This window comes from Antechinus flavipes, chromosome 4 (assembly GCF_016432865.1).
Source record: "Antechinus flavipes isolate AdamAnt ecotype Samford, QLD, Australia chromosome 4, AdamAnt_v2, whole genome shotgun sequence".
In the NCBI taxonomy this organism is placed as follows: Eukaryota; Metazoa; Chordata; class Mammalia; order Dasyuromorphia; family Dasyuridae; genus Antechinus; species Antechinus flavipes.
In genome coordinates this window covers 480,833,949-480,851,541 of record NC_067401.1, presented here as the reverse complement: position 1 = coordinate 480,851,541, position 17,593 = coordinate 480,833,949, and the positions used below count along the sequence as shown (strand labels likewise).

The window sequence follows — 17,593 nt, the reverse complement described above, 5'->3', positions numbered from 1 at the left end:
TGATCATTCAGACACCTCTGATAGCAATCCCATTGGTATTTCTTTTTAGTTCCTAAGAATATAGCTCATCTGCCCTGGTGACCTGGATTCTCAGGCCGCTAAGTTTTCTCTCATTACCTCTCTCCTTCTCTGGTTTCAGCTTTTCATCTGCCATTTTTATTCCCCCTTTATCTGCTGCAAAATTGTTTGGCTTGGCGGAAAAAGGCAGCACCAAGCTGAGCAGATCTGCCTTCTCTGTTGCCAATTATTGCCCCATCCACCCTTCTTCTTTTCCCTAATGTCACCAAAGCCAACCCTCTAGTTGTCAGCTTTCTGCCTGTCCTGAGTTCTAGCACCCCTCCACTGTTCTGGAAGACTCTTGTATACTTGCGTCCGTTCATCCTTCATTACTTGCCTCTCTTCCCACCTTGGGGAAATAAATGCATGTCTTTGTGAGCTTTTACATAGTCTGGTCATCTCCATCTGCCTTTAAAAGATCATAGAATCAAGGGGTCCTAGAGCCAGGACTGGGAAGGACTTTGGCATCCAATCCTGAAGCCCAGGGTGGTGACCTGTTCAGGGGTGGAACTTGAACCTTCTCTCCCGCTCACTCCAGAGCTGTTCTCTTCCTGTTGCCTGTTGAAAGAGTTCTTTTTTCCTCTTCGTCAGAAAATTTTCTCTGATTTCACAATGTTAAGTTTTTAGATTTAACTTCTCAGTCTTGTTTGTCCGATGTGTTTCATTGTTCTCTGTGCTACTTTGTAGCCAGTTCTCAAATAATTTGGAGAAGTCCCTCTTTTTAATACAGTTTGAGATCTGGTAACGCGATGCCCCTTTGTTCCCCTTTTTTCTTTAACGAAGCTTAAAGGGGTTTTTCCTTTTTGGAGACAGACGCTCCAAAATAGAATTTCCCCCTGTTGGCCTGTCCACCTTTTGAACGATAGAATTCTCACTAAAGCAAGTCAGGAAGCTCTTCCATGCCCCAGTTTCAGGAGAGAGCGAGCAAGCAAGTGCTCCAGCAGTAACTGGATAACAGAAGTCCCCCATTACTGTCTTGTCCGTAGGCAAGTCCTGAACTCCTTATCTCTTTCTTCTTTCTGCCCAAGTGATCTGGAGCTCACTTCAAAAAAATTACTTCAGCTTTTCCCTGATGCTGTTCCCGATACGTCCCCATTTTTTCTCTCTTCTCTCTTACCACCCCTTCTTCCAACTCTGCCCCATTCCTACTTCCCTGTTCCTTTCTATTTCCTCATATATGAGTCTGGATGGAGCTGCCTTAGAGCCAGGAAGATATGGTTCATATCTTGCCTCCAGTATCCACTGGGTGGGTCCAAGCAAGTCACTCGCCCTTTAGTGGCCAGGACACTCTCTTAAGACTCTGAATTGCAGAGCATGTACAACCTGAATTGGTTGAGAGTTTCCTTATTGGGAGTAACTTGTATCAGGGAAATCTAAATCTGGGGTTCCTCCCTTCCCCCCATGAGTATATTTTTCCTGTGGGATGCTCTCCCATTCTCTTCTTGGCTTTCCTGTTCCTTTTAGCTGTGGTTTCCCCCTTCCAGAGTCATGTTTGAGGCCTGAGTCTCCTCTCGCCAAATCTAAGTGATCCCTGGAGGGTTAAACTTATCTCTTTGAATCTGGAGCTAGAGTTCACCTGGCTTGTTCTTGGTCTGTGGGCCTTTGTGCTGAGTCACTGGCACTCATGGGCCGTGTTGTCAGCTCCTCACTTAGATTTTCTTGCCTCTGGATTTCTTAGTGTTGGTCACTGCTCTTTGCATGTCAGGACCGCTAGACCTCATCCCTCTGGCCGATTCTCCTGTTGGGTTTGAGGTTGTGCCCCCTTCTCTGCCCTTTCTCTAATGGGGATGCATCTAGCTTTACTCTCTCCCAACACAAGTCCAGGGGACCAAATACTGCTCTGGGAGTCGGGGAGACTATGTCACTGGCGCATCGTGGGGAGCAGTGACTTCTTACACTGCTTCTTACAGTTTCTCTTGCACAACTAGTTTGTCCTTGCTGTCAGAGTCAGCTCCTAGGATGTAGGGCTAATCACGAACTCCTTAGCTGCTGTTCTTAACAGAAGGAGAGATCAGCCAATGGCCCCTTAGCTGAGGAGCCCGTTCCCTCTTGCCGCCTCTGTATTATTGAGTTTGTGATCTGTTTTCCTGAACTCTTCAATTTCCTCCTCCTGGCTGGGTAATCTGTCGCTAGCTACTACTGCATCACTGCTCTAGGTGATCCTCACCCAGCAGCTCTCCTTCTCTTGGGAGTTTATCTCCTCACTATACAAGGCATTTTGTTAATATTTGGTTTGTTCTGCCTTTTAAAATAAGAAATGACTTTCCATAGCCTCCCTTCTGCCAGGATCGGTGATGACTATGAGAGTGAACCGATCCCTTTGTTTTAGGGTTGGTCACCTTTATTCTTGGATATGGACAATTCTTACTTACATATGTAGATTGTTCCCCACACCTCAGTGTAAAGGAATATTTATGTAATGTGAATTTGCCTGTGATGTGGAAGGGAGGGAGGGAGACAAGAAGGAGGCTGCACAATTGGGGAGACAGCACATGATTCAAGGACACGTGGGGGCCTGAGACACAGAAGCGTCAGTGGGAGGAAGAATGTGCAGGGGCCAGGGCTGGCCACGCGGGGGTCTGATCAGAACCGAGGGGAAGAACATGTGGCAGGGGCAGATACAGACACAGGCAGGTGCTGGGGACAGAAGGGACTCATGGGGGTGGGCCCAGTGGGGCAAAGGCCCTTCTCTCTCAGTGCCAGAGCTCTCAAGCCCAGCGCCCAGTGTGCCTGCAGCAGTGGGGGTTTCTCCCCACTTCCGTTGTTTAACTTTCGCTTGAGGTTGTTTTTTTCAGAGTTTTTTTAGTGGGGGTGAGGGAGGGTCTGAAATGCTCCCAAGGGCAGGAGCAGAGAGAGTCCGGTTCAGTCCAGTAAAGTTGACACATGGATTTGGGGGAACGCAGATTTCTTTCGGCATTTTCTCCATCTTCTGGAAAGCAAGAATTGTCTGGATTGTGTGTTCTCCCCTGGCAGGCTCTGTGCTTCTCCATCCTGATTGTGAAGCCTTCTTGATTCATTTCAGAAGGATGTGAGGATCTCTCCTGGGTCTTATTTTCCTGCTTTATGGATAGTGTTGGTCTGTCTTCCCCATCTTGCCTCCAGGACTTGGGAGGACAAGTTCATTCCCCACTGTTCCCCAGCCCCTTGAGAATAACTCTCAGATCCTGGGTTCTTGGGTTTGCTTCTTGTGGTTGCTGCCTGTCACGTAGGCCCAGATTTGGGTTTGGTCACTTCTCGCTCTTTTTGCTGGGTCCTGGACCTGTGGCCAGTTTGCACGGCTCCTTCCTCACATTCTCAGCCCCTCTTCTTCCCTTCCCTGCCTTAGCTTTATTGCTTCCCAGAAGACCTCCCGCCTGAGGAAGGGCGGCAGATTCGTGAGACAGGGCCTGCCCTCCCGGGCTAAGTGGCTTCAGGGTCACATCTCAGGACACTTGAGCCTCTCCCATTTCACATGAGAAAGTCGGATCAGATCATTCCCTGGGATGGCCAAGTCCTGGTCTCCGTGAGGGGGGTGAGGGCAAGAATCCCCTGGCCAGACTTTGCCTCCCAGCATGTCCCCTGTGAGATGAGGAATTAAGGAAACCCTCCTCAGGGGTCTGGCAGGAGACTCAGCCCTGGGGAGGCGGGGGCACTGCTCCCTGGGTGTCTAAGTCACCTGTGACCTGTCCCTCCTGCAGACAGAGTTGCTGCCCCGGTGTGGGGAGATCCCACCCATCGGGCAGGTGGTCCAGGAGGATGGCAAAGTGCTGCTGCAGGCTGTGCTAGAGGTGAGTCGGGCAGGGGCCGTGTAGGCGGGAAGCAGGAGCCCTGGGATTGGCAGATTGGTGCCCTCGCTGTGCCAGGCAGCCAGGAGAGCCGAGGCCACAGGGTGGGCTTTCTGAGGGCCGAGGCGGCTGCCTGCCTGCCCTCCTGACGGCGGCCGCCTCGGCTCCCCTCTCCCCAGGCCATCGGGGGTCAGGCCTCCCGCAGCCTCATGGATTCCTTTGCGGATGTCCTCTTTGCCCTCAACAAACACTGCTTTAGCTGCCTCAGTGTGTGGATCAAGGAGGTGATGCAGCCCCCAGGTTTCCCCTCACCCCGGCTCAGTGCTGAACAGAAGGATACCTTCAGCCAGCAGGTCCTCAGGTGACTGGGCAGGTGGTGGGAGTCTGGGGAGGGGAGACAGGACCCTGCTTCGAGGTCCCCCACGGCGGCCCCTGGGAGCTACCCTGTGGCAGGGACTTGCATTTTCATCCCGGGGCTGAGCTCTGTGCCAGGCACCCCGCAGGGGCTTCACCAGTGCCCACGGACTGACCAGCCTGCTACACGGGCACACACCTGCCAGCCAGACCCGGCCCAGCTCCCAGCGCGCCCCGAGCCTTTCCCCTCTGGGTCCTTTCCCAGCCGCCCCTGGTCCCGCGGCATCCCTCCCTTCCCCGGCCCCTTGACGCGGACTCACAAAAAATGGAGCTGACGGCCCTTTTCTTTCTCCCGGCCTTTGCAGAGAACGGGTGAACAAACGTCGAGTGAAGGAGATGGTGAAGGAGTTCACGCTGCTCTGTCGGGGGCTCCACGGCACTGACTACACTGCTGACTACTGAGGGCTGGCTGAGGCCGAGTGTCTATAGAATAAACCCCAAACACCCCCACTCAATTCGGTCCTCCTGTTTTGTGCTACTCAGGGGCCGGCCACTGGGGAAGGCGGGGATGTTCTCTGGGAGCCCAGGGACCGGGCCAGGGCTGGCTCGGAGTCACCCTCTCCTAGAACTCCTGCCCTTTGTGGCCCCAGGACCGGGTGATGGAGATCACTTTGTCAGGTTTAAGGTGAGGGAACTTTAGGCTCAGTTCGCTTGTGACTGTGCCTTGTCCAGATGTGGCCCTGGAGGTGCAAGGAGGAGCTCTCGGGCTGCTGGGGGAGAATGGCCTTTCCTCCCTGGAGGGTCCCACAGTCTGTCCGTCACCCTGTCCAGGTGCCCCCTGCAGCTGATCTCCCCGTGACCTGCAAGCCCCCCCACTTCTTTCTGGCACTGGAGTTCCTCCCGTCCCTGATGAACCACTTATCTACGCTGCAGTCCCTTGCTGCCCTTCTAATTCCTTCTAAGGATGCCGATCTTCCACATGGGATTGTCAGCCAGCCCCCCCAAGCCTCTGGGAAGCTAAAGCAAGTTGTCAAATTGCAGCTCTGGGCTGCTACAAATTTATTGTCTAATCTGCAGCAAGGCAGCCATCCCCCCCACCCCCCAAATCCGCTCATCGGCTGAGTTCTACACTCTCCCTTCTCAGTCCTTCATCCCCCCTGCCCCAGTTCCCCGAGACCCCACCCTGCCTTTCTTATCTGCACCCCCACTTGCTCTTCCTCCTCCTCCAGCTGGCAGAGCCATGGCCTTCCTCCTTGCCAGGCCACCAGCTGTTTGCATTCCAGATCTCCTTTTCTGGGGTACCCAGGAAGCTGCCCCTCTTCCCCACCAGCACCACTCCAGTCTTGAACTTCTTCAGATCAGTTTCCTTCCCCAATGGCTTCCGATACTCCTGGTGGCCCCCTGCCTTAAAGAGCTCCCTGGAGCTTCCCCCCCGCCCTGCCCCCAGGCTGCAGCCCTCTCGGCCTCCCCCAGTCAGAAGCCTTGAGCTCCTTGTGCTCAGGGCCTGCACATCTGTCTGCAGTCTGACCTCTGACCCCTCCTCTCTTCCGCGGCACCCGATCTCTTAATTGCTGAATCTAATGGCCTTTTCTCGGGCTTCATGTTTCCTGAGCCCTCGGCAGCCTTTGGCACTAACGATCAGCATCTGAACACTCTCCCCTCAGCTTTTCCCGAAATTACTTGGGTGTGTGCTCCTCCTCCTCCTTTCTGGGTTGATCGCCCTCAAGCCTACTAAGTGTAGGTGTCCCCCAGACTCTGCCCTGGGACCCCATCTCTGGTTTCCAGTCTCCCCAGATGATTTCATCAGCTCCCATGTTCGATGGTCATGCAGATGCTTCCTAGACTTGTGGCTAGCACTGTGGATATCAGCAGTCAGATCTTCCCTCCAACCCACCGAGTCTGTCACTTCTTGCAGCCTCAGTTTCCTTATCTGTCAGATGCAAGTCCTCTGAGGTCCCTTCCAGCTCTGAATCTATACTCCTATCATCCAGCTATCCCGTGGCTCTCTGGATCTCGGCTTGTCCAAAACGGAGCCTCTTATCTTCTCCCCAGAACCCACATCTCCTCCAAAATCTCTTACTGTCCAGAGTGCTCTCAGTCCACCAGTGTTTGCCAGGTCCTATGCTTTAGTACTGGGGATACAAGAGAGGAAAACCAAGAAAAGCATATGGTACCTTCCCTCTAAGGAGCTCAGAGTCTTACGGAGGGAGACTATGCAAACAGCGGTAAATAAACAAGATACATAGAGGAGAGTCTGGAAGAAATCTGTGGGAATGACATTGAGGTATGGGGCTGCATGGATAGGAAAGAGCTCGGGTGGAAGACGGGGGCTGAGGAGTGGAGCTGAAGGAAGGCCAGAGCAGTTTGCTGTGAGAGGACGAACTGGAGTGGGGAGAGACTTGAGGCAAGCAGGGGTTGGGCGGCAGGGCCCCTGTGTGAGAGGGTGATAAAGCTTGCTTCAAGATGGTGGCAGGGGAACACTGGAGAGAAGGAAATATTGAAAGGACTTGACAATGTATTAGGTATATGGGGTGAATAGAGTTGATAGCAAGGATATCTCTGGGTGCCTTTGACAATTTGCAAGAGAGAAGGGTGGGTGTGGCGGGGAGAGGGCTCGGTTTTGGACATGTCGAGTTCCAGGTGCCTGTGGAACATCCACTTCACCATGTCTAAAAGGTAGTGATGACTCTGGGGATCCTCTGCAAGGCAGATGAGCATCGGAGCCGTAGGCAGAAGAGATCTCCGACTGAGATAGCCGAGAATGAAAGGAGTGCAAGACAGAGCCTTGGGGGATCCCTGCAGTAACTGCACATGACAAGGATGCAGAAAAGGATCTCAGAGCAAGGAGGGAGGAGGCCCAGAGAGACCAGATTAATGAGGGGACCTAAGAGAAGGGAGGGTGTCTGAGGCTGTGGAGAGGTCAAGAGAAGGTCTTTCCATTAAGAGACTTCATATTTTTGGAAGGAAGTAGTTGCTAGTCTGGACATTGACACCCTAAGCATTTCATCCATGTCCCCTTCTTCCCACTCATTGGCCCTCTTCTTCCTATTCCTGTCCTCCTGCCTGGTCTTCCTGCCTCTGAAAGATTCTTTCCATGATTTTACTAGAGTAAATGTCTGACACCCTCTCCCCGCCAACACTCACATACTTTAAAAAAAAAATTCAGTAGTATTTTTCCAATTATATGTAAAGATAGTTTTCAACATTCATTTTTGTAAGATTTTGAGTTCTGAATATTTTTTACCTCTTCCCTCCCCAAAATAGCAAGTAACCTGATATAGGTTACACATGTAAAATCATTTTAAATGTTCTCATATTACTCATTTTATGAGAAAAACCAGGACAAAAGGGAAAAGTCACAAGAAAGAATAAAGGTGAAAGTAGTATGCTTTTATCTGCATCCAGTCTGCATCCATCGTTCTCTTTCTGGATGTGGATGGCATTTTCCATCCCAAGTCTGTTGGAATTGACTTGGATCACGACATTGTTGAGAAGAGTTAAGTTTGAAGTCGATCATCATGCAACGTTGTTTGTTACCGTGTCCAGTGTTTTCCTGGTTCTGCTCGTTTCTCTCGGCGTCAGTTTGTGTAAGTCCAGTTTTTTCTAAAATCAGCTTGCTCATCATTTCTTATAGAACAATACATTTCCATTCCATTCATATACTCTAATCCTATTCAGCCATTCCCAACTGATGTCCCAGTCTCCAGTTTCTTGCCACTACAAAAGGGCTGCTACAAACATTTTTGCACATGTGGGTTCTTTCTCCTTTTTTATGATCTCTTTGGGATGCAGACCCAATAGGTGCACATACACTTTAAGCTCCAGTGGCTCCCTGTTCCCTCCAGCATCAGGAAATCCTTTGTCAGACTTGCAGGGCCTTCCCACCATCCCAGTGCTTTCATCCACATGTTCCACCTTCCATCTCTTGGAGTCTTTACTCTGCCCTCCCCCTTCCTCTCCCCCAGCTCTCCCTTCTCACCTTTGTCTCTTAGCTCCAAAGCCACCTCATGCAGGAAGCCCTTCCCAGCCTCTCCCCTCCAGCTGCGAGAGCCCTCATCTCTATGGAGCCTTCTTTCTTCTGTAGCTACTTGTATGTATTGCACAAAGACAAGGACCAGAGAAGGGGGTAGGGGAGATGTGGGGAACGAGGCTGGAAAGGCAGGTGGGGCGGGAGGGAGGATTACTTTCCAACTAAGATAGCCCCAGACTAGTCCCAGAGACGCAACTTCCTCACATTCAGTCTGGCAATGGGATAAAAAGTATGTGACTGAACCACAGTGACTGGGAGCTCTGAAGATGGATGCCAGTGAGTGAGCTCCTTTAACCAGCTCAGGACTAGGCAGCAGCATGCAGAAAAAACATTGAGAAGCCACAGCCCCTCATGGAACGACCCTGCCCAAGAAACCAGCACAATAAGCCAGGAACCCCGGAATCTACAGCTCAGGAGAGGGTAGGAATGCTGCCCGGAAAGCCAGGGAGGAAAGGGGAGCCTGTGTGAAGAAGAGCCCCAAAAGTCATCTTGGCTGGACCACAGAATTCACCAAATGGAATAATGTGTGAGAAAGCTGGAAGGATGAGTCAGAATCTGGCTGTGAAGGACTCAAAACACACACGGGAGTTGGCGTCGGATTCTGGAGGAAGCAAGGTTCTAGAGTTTATTGAGCAAGAGATTGTGTGTCGCCTCTGTTCCAGGCTCCATGCTGATGGATGAGCATAAAAAGAAGGGCAAAAGACAAGCTGTCCTTGAGAAGCTCATAACCTAATGGGGTAAGGGGCCCACCTGCAAACAATTGAGCAAACAGGTTTTCTACATGATAAATTGGAAATAATCAATGGAGGGAAGGCATTAGAATTGAGGGGAGTCTCGGTAAACATTTCTATTAGGAGATGAGATTTTTGCCAGGACTTGAAGGGGCCAGGGGGCAGAGAGGAAGCAGAACATTTTAGGGATGGGAGGGGGAGTGGCCCAAGAAGATGGCCAGTCTCTTTGAAGGTCAGTAGGGAAGGCAAGGCCACTGGATCACAGTATGGGGTGGGTAGGAAGTGATGTCTAGGAAAACCAGAAAGGTAGGAGGAGGCTGGAATATGAAAAGCTTTGAATGTCAAACAGGGATTTTTATTTGTTCTAGAAGTGATAGGGAGTCTCTAGAGCTGATTGTCTAGGAGGGTGAGGGACAGATCTGTGTTAAAGTGAAGGTGTTGTTAAAGGAAGGATAATTTGACAGCTGCCTAGAGCAGGGCTTCCATTCACAACCCTTTAGACAACTGGGTATATAGGTATATAAAATAGGTATCCAAATCAAACATTTACAGACAATAAATCATAATTTTGTGACCCCACAGTCAGTTACGAGACTCCCTCTGGGGTCACTGCCCACACTTTAAGAAGCTGTGACTAAAGCACAACCTGGCCTGAGAGAAGCTTGAGACAGGGAAGCTGCTTTAAGCCGCAGGCCGCTACTGAGATAGCTCAGGGATTATTGAGGGCCTGAATGAGGGCAGCCGTTGTGTAGAGGTGAAAGAGAGTTGGATATCGCCTATGGCAGTGAAACCAGGGGGATCTCACAAGTGCTTTGCTGTGTGAGGGAGAGTAAGGAGGAGAGGGGGTTAGTGTGGCTGTAAATCTGTGTGACAGGGAGGATGGGGCTGCCCTGGACAGGAGGCCAGAACGTGGGCAGAGGCTAGGTGGCCTGTATTTGGTAAATTTTGATACCATTCTGCTCTCTCCCCTCCCCTCAAACCTTGGGCTCCAAGTGAAGGGCTGTGACCATGCAGAGACCCAACTCATCCAAGCGGGGATGGGGACCGGTCCAGCAAAGCCGTGGTCACTGGATGGACTCAGTCACCTTCTTCCCTCTTCAGGGCCTCAGCCACTCATCTATTGGAGAGGGGAGGGAGGGAGGGCAGAGGGAGGAGCAATGAGTGAGAGGAATGGCTGTAAGTAGGCAAGTTTAAGTTGTCCTAGCCTCCCTGGGTTCTCCAGCACCAGTGCTGGTAGGACATAGATTCTGGGCCAGGTTCTCTCATGAAAGGGCTTGGAGTGGAGCCCCATAACCTAGTTAGTCAAGGACCAGGAACAGGACTGGCCATGTGACAACGAAGCTGCTTTGGCTGTATTAACAGCTCTGGTCTCTCGTAACCCCTTCTGCTTTGGCAACAGCAGCAGCGAAAACCACCATGTGGTTTTAGGCCATCAAACTTTCATTTGATTGCCTTCTTCTAATGCAAAGTCCTTGTTCGCTGACAGCTGAGGGGGTACATTCAATGCCGGAAGAGCTGGATCACATTAACTTTTAACATCCTTACTCTAAGAATGAAACCAGCTGGGTTGGGCCCATGGCAAGAGCAGGGGATGAGAGATGAGGGCTGACATTAGCCGGCTATGGAGCCATCAGAGATGTGTATGCCAGGAAGAGAAAATGGGCCCAGCCTGTACTGAGAGCAAGGATCCACAGGGTGATGACCAAGATCCCCCAGCCAGAACCCTCAGAAAGTGAGGGAGGCTCTTTCACATATGGGGTGGGTCTCCTAAAGTGAACTTAGGGGAGTACCATAAACAAGTCACCCAGGATAAACCGGCACATGTATAGGGGAAAATTTTCACAGTAATTGCTTTCCACTCTGTATCTCGGCCTGGTTTCACTTCCACAAGAGGAAGATGCCCCTTCCAGGATCACTTTTTTTTTTTTTAAGGTTCTTATTTTCAGAATATAGGCATGAATAATTTTTCAACATTGACCTTGCATAGCCTTGTGTTTCAGATTTTCTCCTCTTTCCCCCTACTCCCTCTCCTAGATGGCAATATATGTTATACGTGTTAAAATATATGTTAAATCCGTGTAAATATATTTACACAATTCTCTTGTTGCACAAGAAAAATCAGATCAAAAAGGAAAGAAAATGAAAATAAAATGCAAACGAACAACAAAAAGAGGGAGAATACTGTGTTGTGATCCACATTCAGTTTCTCAGTTCCTCAGTCTCTCTGAGTGCAGACGGCTCCATCACAAGATCACTGGAACAGGCCTGAATCATCTTGTTGTTGGAGCCGCGTCCGTCAGAATTGATTGTCATATAATATTGATGTTATTGTGTACAACGATCTCCTGGTTCTGCTCACTTCACTTTAAATCAGTAACTGTATCTCCAGATCACGTCTAATCTCACCACCTGCTGCTAATTCAAGCCTTGGATAGCAATGCCTCCCCCAGTCTCCTCCCTGCTCTGATTGAAGGGCTGGAGAGTGGAGTTCCTCCCAAAGCTTTCCTTTAGAGGGGGCAGAAATCAGCTTCCAAATCACTCTGCTCTCTACCTTCAGGCTTGCTTGGCTTCTGCTCCATAGGACGAGCTGTCTCCTTTGTGTTCCCCTGCCTCTTGCCAGTTTCCTCTTGTGAGTTGTCTACAGGGTTAGATTGTAAGCTCCTTGAGGGCAGGAAGTGTTTGAGGCCAGATATGAACTCCAGGCCCAGCATTATCCACTGTCACCAGCAGGTGCTTAATAAAGGTTTGTTTAATTGAATTAACCAAAAGTGAAATGGACTAATGGGTGGAGTGGACTTCCCGTCACAGGAGGGCCCCAAGGAAAGTCTGGATGAGTCTTTGCTAACTTGAAGATTACAAAGCATAAAGCATTATGGGAACAATTCTATAAATGCTCTAGGTCACTTGTAGCTCTCAGTGGTGGATATTACATGCCTAGATTGTACTCCCTGCTCGCTTCAGCCCTGCTCAGTCTGATCTTTCAAAATTCCTCTCAGTTGTCACCTCCTACAGGAAGTCTTCCCTGCTCCCCACAAACTAATTATGTCCTCCCACTGCCCGGGATTTGTATTTTTGGTATTTATTTAAAGGTGTTCAAATTGTCATCTTCCCAGCTACACTGGAAGCTTCTTGGGAGCTGACACTCAATAAATACATGTCGGTTCATTGATTTTAAGGGTAGTGGGAATTCATCTGATAAGAGGGGTGATCTAGTAGAGGTAACAATCCAGGCAGTAGCATATGGATAGATGCATAGGAGCTACTGGGTGGCCTAGCGGGATAAAGAGCCTGTTCTGAAGTTAGGAAAACCTCCAACTCCTTCTAGCTGTGTGACCCTTGGCAAATCACTTAACCTCTGTACCTCAGTTCCTTCAAGTATAAAATGGGGATAATAACAGTGCCTGCCTCCCAGGGTTAAGACCAAATGAGAAAGTAATTGCAAAGTGCTTAGCACAGCGTCTACCACTCAAAAAGTACTATATATATTATATATATCCTTGAATGACGTGTCTTCCAGTTTGGTTTAGGATGATAAGGAAAAAAAAAAACAGGAGTGAAGAACAACGTTTATTTAGCACTTTTAGATTCACAAAGTGTTTTGCATACATTATGTCATTTGATTCTCAAAAAAAAAAAAAAAATGGAAGGTGAATTTTATCATCTCCATTCTAGAGAAGAGGAAACTGAGGTGAAGAGATTAAATGGTTTTGCCTGTTGGGATCTAGCTACGTGTATGAGACAAAGACTCGAACTCAGCTCTTCCTGATTCCAAGTTCTTCAGAAAGAATTGAGTGCAAGGTTGTGAAAAGCCTTGAATGTCAGACATACTCGGGAGATCCGATAGTCACTAAAAGTGACAGAGAGCAGTGGAGTCACGTGCCCAGGTCTATTCATAAGGAGATTTGGAGAAAAGTCCCAAACTGCTTTTTTTTTTTTTTTTTTTTTTTAAATTAGGAAGTGCAGAGAAGGAAGAGATGTCTCCTGGATAACAGGAGAAGTGACTCAGGCCCGGATCTCCTGACTCCCAGGCCCAGCATCAATCATCTCCTCAGTCTCGAGGATAGGCCGGCTCCCACTCCCTGGAGTCCACCCTAGTGAATTCCGCCGTGGGGAAGGAGGGGAGAGGAGCAGCTTCTTTCCAGCGGTCTCGCGAAAGATCTTGGGCTTCCCTGCCTTCCCTCCTTCCCCACTGCTCCCCACTGCTCCCCACTGCTCCCCACCTCCCCATCGGCTCCATTAGATGGAAGAGCCGTCTCCGGGCAGACTGGGCCCCCCCGCGGGAGTCAGGAGGTTTGGGCGTTTGTCCCTGCTCCGCCACTTCCCAGCGGAAAGATCTCGCGCAAGTCTCTCCCCGCCCCGTTCCCCCCACTTCATTAAACCCGGGCGGAAACATGGGCTGGGAGTGGCCGTGATTTCACTGTGATTTCATGGAACGTCTCGCTTGACCGCCCGGAGCTGCTGGGGTGGGAGCCGCGTCGCGCCGGCCTCCCGCTGCCCCGAGCTACTTTGTATCCGTCGCGGCCCCTCCCCCGCCGGAGCGGCGGCCACATTGTATCCAGGGCAGTCGCCACCTGGGGTCCGCCTGCTGCCTGGCAGCTACAAAGTATCCACCGCATCTTTGTTGCCGCTGCGCCGGGAGGGCTCCCGTGGGACTACAGAACCTTTATTTCTGGGGGGCGGGACTTTCTACTATGAGACTACATAGTAGCCACCGCAGTGTGTGTGTGTGTGTGTGTGTGTGTGTGTGTGTGTGTGTGTGTGTGTGTGAGATTGTCTGACTCTTCCACTACACCCCCACCACACATGCCGTGGCTACACAGCATCCAAACCCGCAGCTTCGTCACAGCCAACGACTGCTAGAGGAGCTCGGGACAGGGCCTGAGGGCCAGACGCAGCGTAGTAGAGGCCGCCGCAATCACACTTAGATTTAGCTTGGAATATCCCTCTATACCCAGTTGCCTTGGGAACAGAGAAGGAACACAAGAAGCGGGCTGCGCATGCGGCTCCGAGGCTTTTTGACCCTCCCTACCACATCACCCGCCCCCTTCCTCTGGGAGCCTGGAAACTACAATTCCCACAAAGACTTGCGGCTTGCGGTTGGGGCGGAGGTTAGGACAAATACGCCCCTTCCCATTGGCTCAGAAGCTGGGAGTAGGCTATTGGCTACTGGCGCAGGGCAAAAAGGAAAACACAAGCTCGGATTGGCGAAGTCTAGGGGGTGGTCTCGGAAATAGTAGCGAAACTGGAGGGTAGACCCACGTGGAGGGTCTGGTGTGTCCAGTGGAGTCCAGGAGCGGATCCTAGGCTCGGACCCTCGGCCTGGCGGCCTCTGCTGTAGAAGGTGACATGGAAGACACTTTCAGCAGCCCAGCAGGGGCCGCTCTGCAGCGAGAGGCCGGAGTCCCGGAGCCACTGACACCCCTTACGGAGCTGGGCAGCACTTATGAGCTGGGGCGGGTGCAAGCCTTCATTCTGGAGCACGAAGCCAAGCGGGTGAATGGGGGAGGGGACGGGGAGGGAGGACGAGGGTGTAGAGGATGGGTGCAGGGAGAGGGACTGGAGGAGGGGGGGGGACTGAGGAAAGGGCTTGGGGTGGAGGGTCTGAGGGGAAGGGGAGATGTCGGGGGCTGGGGAGGAGGGGCGGCATACTCCCTCCTTCCCCTCCCCCCCCACCTCCTCTCAGAGCCGAGTGAAGCTCTGAGCAAGGCTCTCTGCTGGCTGCTCAGGTGGCCCTGCAGTTCCCAGATGAACTCCTAGGAGACAGTGTGGCTGTGGCCCGGACCTTGGAGGAGATGACAGGAGCCAAGATCTTTGTTCTGGGTGACACAGCCTATGGCAGGTGGGAGCCCGAGGGCCAGAGGGAAGCTGGGAGGTCTTCCGGGGGCCTTGCCCACCCCTCTAATTGATCCCTCTCCACAGCTGCTGTGTGGACGTCCTGGGGGCTGAGCAGGCTGAAGCCGATGCCCTGGTGCACTTTGGCCCCGCCTGCCTGAGTCCGCTTTCGGGCCCCCTGCCTGTCATCCATGTCCTTGGCCAGCGCCCGGTGGCCTTGGAGCGGTGTGCAGAGGCCTTCAGAGCCCTCCATCCTGACCCTGCAGAGCCTGTGGTGCTGCTGAGTGAGCCATCCTGTGCCCACGCCCTGGGTGAGGACTGGGGAGAGGAGGGTGGGGAGAGACCTGTGGCGGTCCCCAGAGCCAATTGTATGTGTTCTCCCTCATTAGGCCGGGAGCTCCTTAAAAAGAGGCGCGGTCTGGATTTTTCCTTGTATCTCCAGTACTTAGCATGGTCTGGCACGTAACAGGTGCTTAATAAATGTTGATTTCTTGGGGAAGAGAAGAAATCGGCTGAGACTTTATACTACCCAAGTCAGCTTGGGTCACTTACTTTGCTGCCTCAGTTTCCCCTGCTTCTAGAGCCTTAGTTTCCCCATATGTCCTTGGGATGACTGCCCAGATCATAGGACCTCAGAGTTGAAAGAACATTTGAGAAGGCCTGGAGTCCAACCTATCACCGACCACTGTGACATGGTGGCCATCCAGCATCTGTGACCTCCAGGGAGGGCAGCAGTGAGACTCAGTTCTGATTGAGGGAAGTTGTGAGTGGAGCTGTGCAGCCTCCTTCCCCTCTGATCTTGGAGGCCCATTTAATCCTCTCTCCTCTCCCACTGAGCCTCCCTGGGTCCCAATCCAATGTGCTCTCCAGGCCAGACCTGGCATGGCTACTCTCCGCCGTATCTTCTCCACCCAACCAGTCCCACAAACTGACCATGTATATTCTTCCTTCAGAAGCCTTAGCTGTTCTTCTTCGTGCCCAGTACGAGGACATCGTGGTCTCCTACCCGGCTCTGCCTGCTGCTGCCCTGGGCTGGGAGCACCCACCCTTGGAGCGTTTTGGCCGCTTTTTCCCACTGGGCCCCGGGCGGCAGCTGGAGGACTATGGGGCCTTTTATGTGGGGGGCTCTGAGAATGCAGACAGCGGCGGGAGTGAGGTGACCCCAGACTTGCTCCAGCTGCTCCTGGGCTGGGCCCCCAGCCGCCCCTTCTCTTCTTGCCTGCCAGACTCCGGACGGGCCCAAGCCGAGGGCCCCCGGGCAGTCCGAGCCAGAGCACGGAGCCATTATCTGGTGGAACGGGCACGGGATGCCCAAGTGGTAGGACTGCTGGCAGGTGCTCCGGGGGGGGCAGGGCACCGAGAGGCTCTGGCCCACCTTCGGAAACTGGTGCAGGCTGCTGGCAAGCGGGCCTATGTCCTGTCTTTGGGCCGGCCCAGTCCTGCCAAGCTGGCCAACTTCCCAGAGGTGGACGTCTTTGTGCTCCTGGCCTGCCCCTGGAGGACCCTTGACCGACCCCAGAGTGGTGCCAGCAGAGGCTTGTTCCGGCCGATGCTCACCCCCTATGAGCTGGAAGCTGCCTGCAACCCGGCTCGTGGCCTGCTGGGGCTGGGGTCCTACCTGACTCACTATTCTGACCTGCTGCCAGGTAAGGCCGGCTTCCTTTCCTGTCCCTTAGCCCTAAAACTTTGCTCCAGCGGGGAGGGGAAGAGAAGGCAAGGGCCCATCCCTGCTCTCCCTCCGCTGTCCCTCCAGGCTCCCCCTTCCATGTGCCAGTCCCACCCCCGGAGTCTGAGCTATGGGATGCGCCTGACGTGTCGCTCATCACTGGAGAGCTGCGCCCCCCGCAGGCCTCGGCCCCAGCCCACGCCCCCGACGGCCTAGAGGCCTCAGCCCTGAGCCAGCGACCCCGGTTTGAGCTCGCTGAGAGCAGTCCAGCAGGTCAGTGTGTCCGCCCCTGCTCCCCTGGCCCCTCTGGGATGCTCACCTGCTGGGAGGTGGGGGCCGAGGCCCCTGGCTGACTCTCTCCCTTGGCCCCTCCAGCTTCCTTCCTGGCTTCCCGAACTTGGCGGGGTTTGGAACCTCAGCTGGGCCAGACGGCACCGATGCAGGCGGTAGCTGGGAGACGAGGTGTGCCCATTGCCTATGAGGATGAGCCCGGCAGCTGAGGAGCCTCGGGGCCAAGTGGGACTCCGAGAAGAGACCCTGGCACTCCTCGAAAGAGCGGATCCCGGGACTGCCCAAGGTGCCAGCAGCCAGTCTGGCAGAAGGAAGCAGGCTAGCACCGAGCTGGCCTGCCTGCTCTCTGCCCCCCTCTATTGATGACTGAACGCAAGGGGAGGAAGGAACAAGCATTTATTGTGTGTGGGGCACTGGGTGGCTCCTGTGTGATCCTCACAATAACCCTGAGAGCTACGGGCTATTGTTATCCTCGTTTTACAGATGAGGAAACTGAGACAGGCAGCAGTGAAGTGACTTGCCCAGAATCACACAGCTAGTAAGTGTCTGAGGTCAGCTATGAACTCTGGTTTTCTGACTCCTGACTAACAGAGTCCAAGATTAAGGTGACCCCCAAACTGAACACTGTCCCTTTGGCTGCTGTTGTCTCATGTGATTGTCCTCTTGGTGTCCCAGAGCATTGATTAGACACCTACTATATAACTCTCTGTCAGGCCCTATGCCAAATGCTTAAAGAATGGAAACACCAGGGAACCCTGCCCACAGTGGGCTCTCTGTCTGGCGGAGAGATAGACACCATGTAAAAAAGCTAAGGGGATTTGGGGGCATCCAGGCCTCCCTGCCCTTCCCACCAGGCCTGGAAGAGCCT

The 17,593-nt window shown here is 52.6% G+C and overlaps 2 protein-coding genes across 2 annotated transcripts in view; both read left to right on the top strand.

Annotated features, from left to right (window-relative positions):
- The window catches only part of IPO13 (importin 13), a 28,889-nt gene extending 24,199 nt beyond the window's left edge, over positions 1–4,690 (top strand). The window contains exons 18-20 of the mRNA XM_051999913.1: positions 3,735–3,824; positions 4,001–4,182; positions 4,541–4,690. Of these exons, the coding sequence (XP_051855873.1) occupies positions 3,735–3,824; positions 4,001–4,182; positions 4,541–4,637 (369 nt within the window). The 3' untranslated portion in view covers positions 4,638–4,690. The remainder of the gene's footprint in view (positions 1–3,734; positions 3,825–4,000; positions 4,183–4,540) is intronic.
- A 9,004-nt stretch (positions 4,691–13,694) lies between these two features.
- DPH2 (diphthamide biosynthesis 2) overlaps positions 13,695–17,593 on the top strand; it is a 4,203-nt gene continuing 304 nt past the window's right edge. Inside the window, exons 1-6 of the mRNA XM_051999914.1 lie at positions 13,695–14,429; positions 14,663–14,775; positions 14,856–15,079; positions 15,722–16,414; positions 16,522–16,707; positions 16,810–17,593. The exon at positions 16,810–17,593 is cut by the window's right edge and continues 304 nt beyond it. Coding sequence (XP_051855874.1) covers positions 14,283–14,429; positions 14,663–14,775; positions 14,856–15,079; positions 15,722–16,414; positions 16,522–16,707; positions 16,810–16,934 — 1,488 coding nt within the window. The 5' untranslated portion in view covers positions 13,695–14,282 and the 3' untranslated portion in view covers positions 16,935–17,593. The remainder of the gene's footprint in view (positions 14,430–14,662; positions 14,776–14,855; positions 15,080–15,721; positions 16,415–16,521; positions 16,708–16,809) is intronic.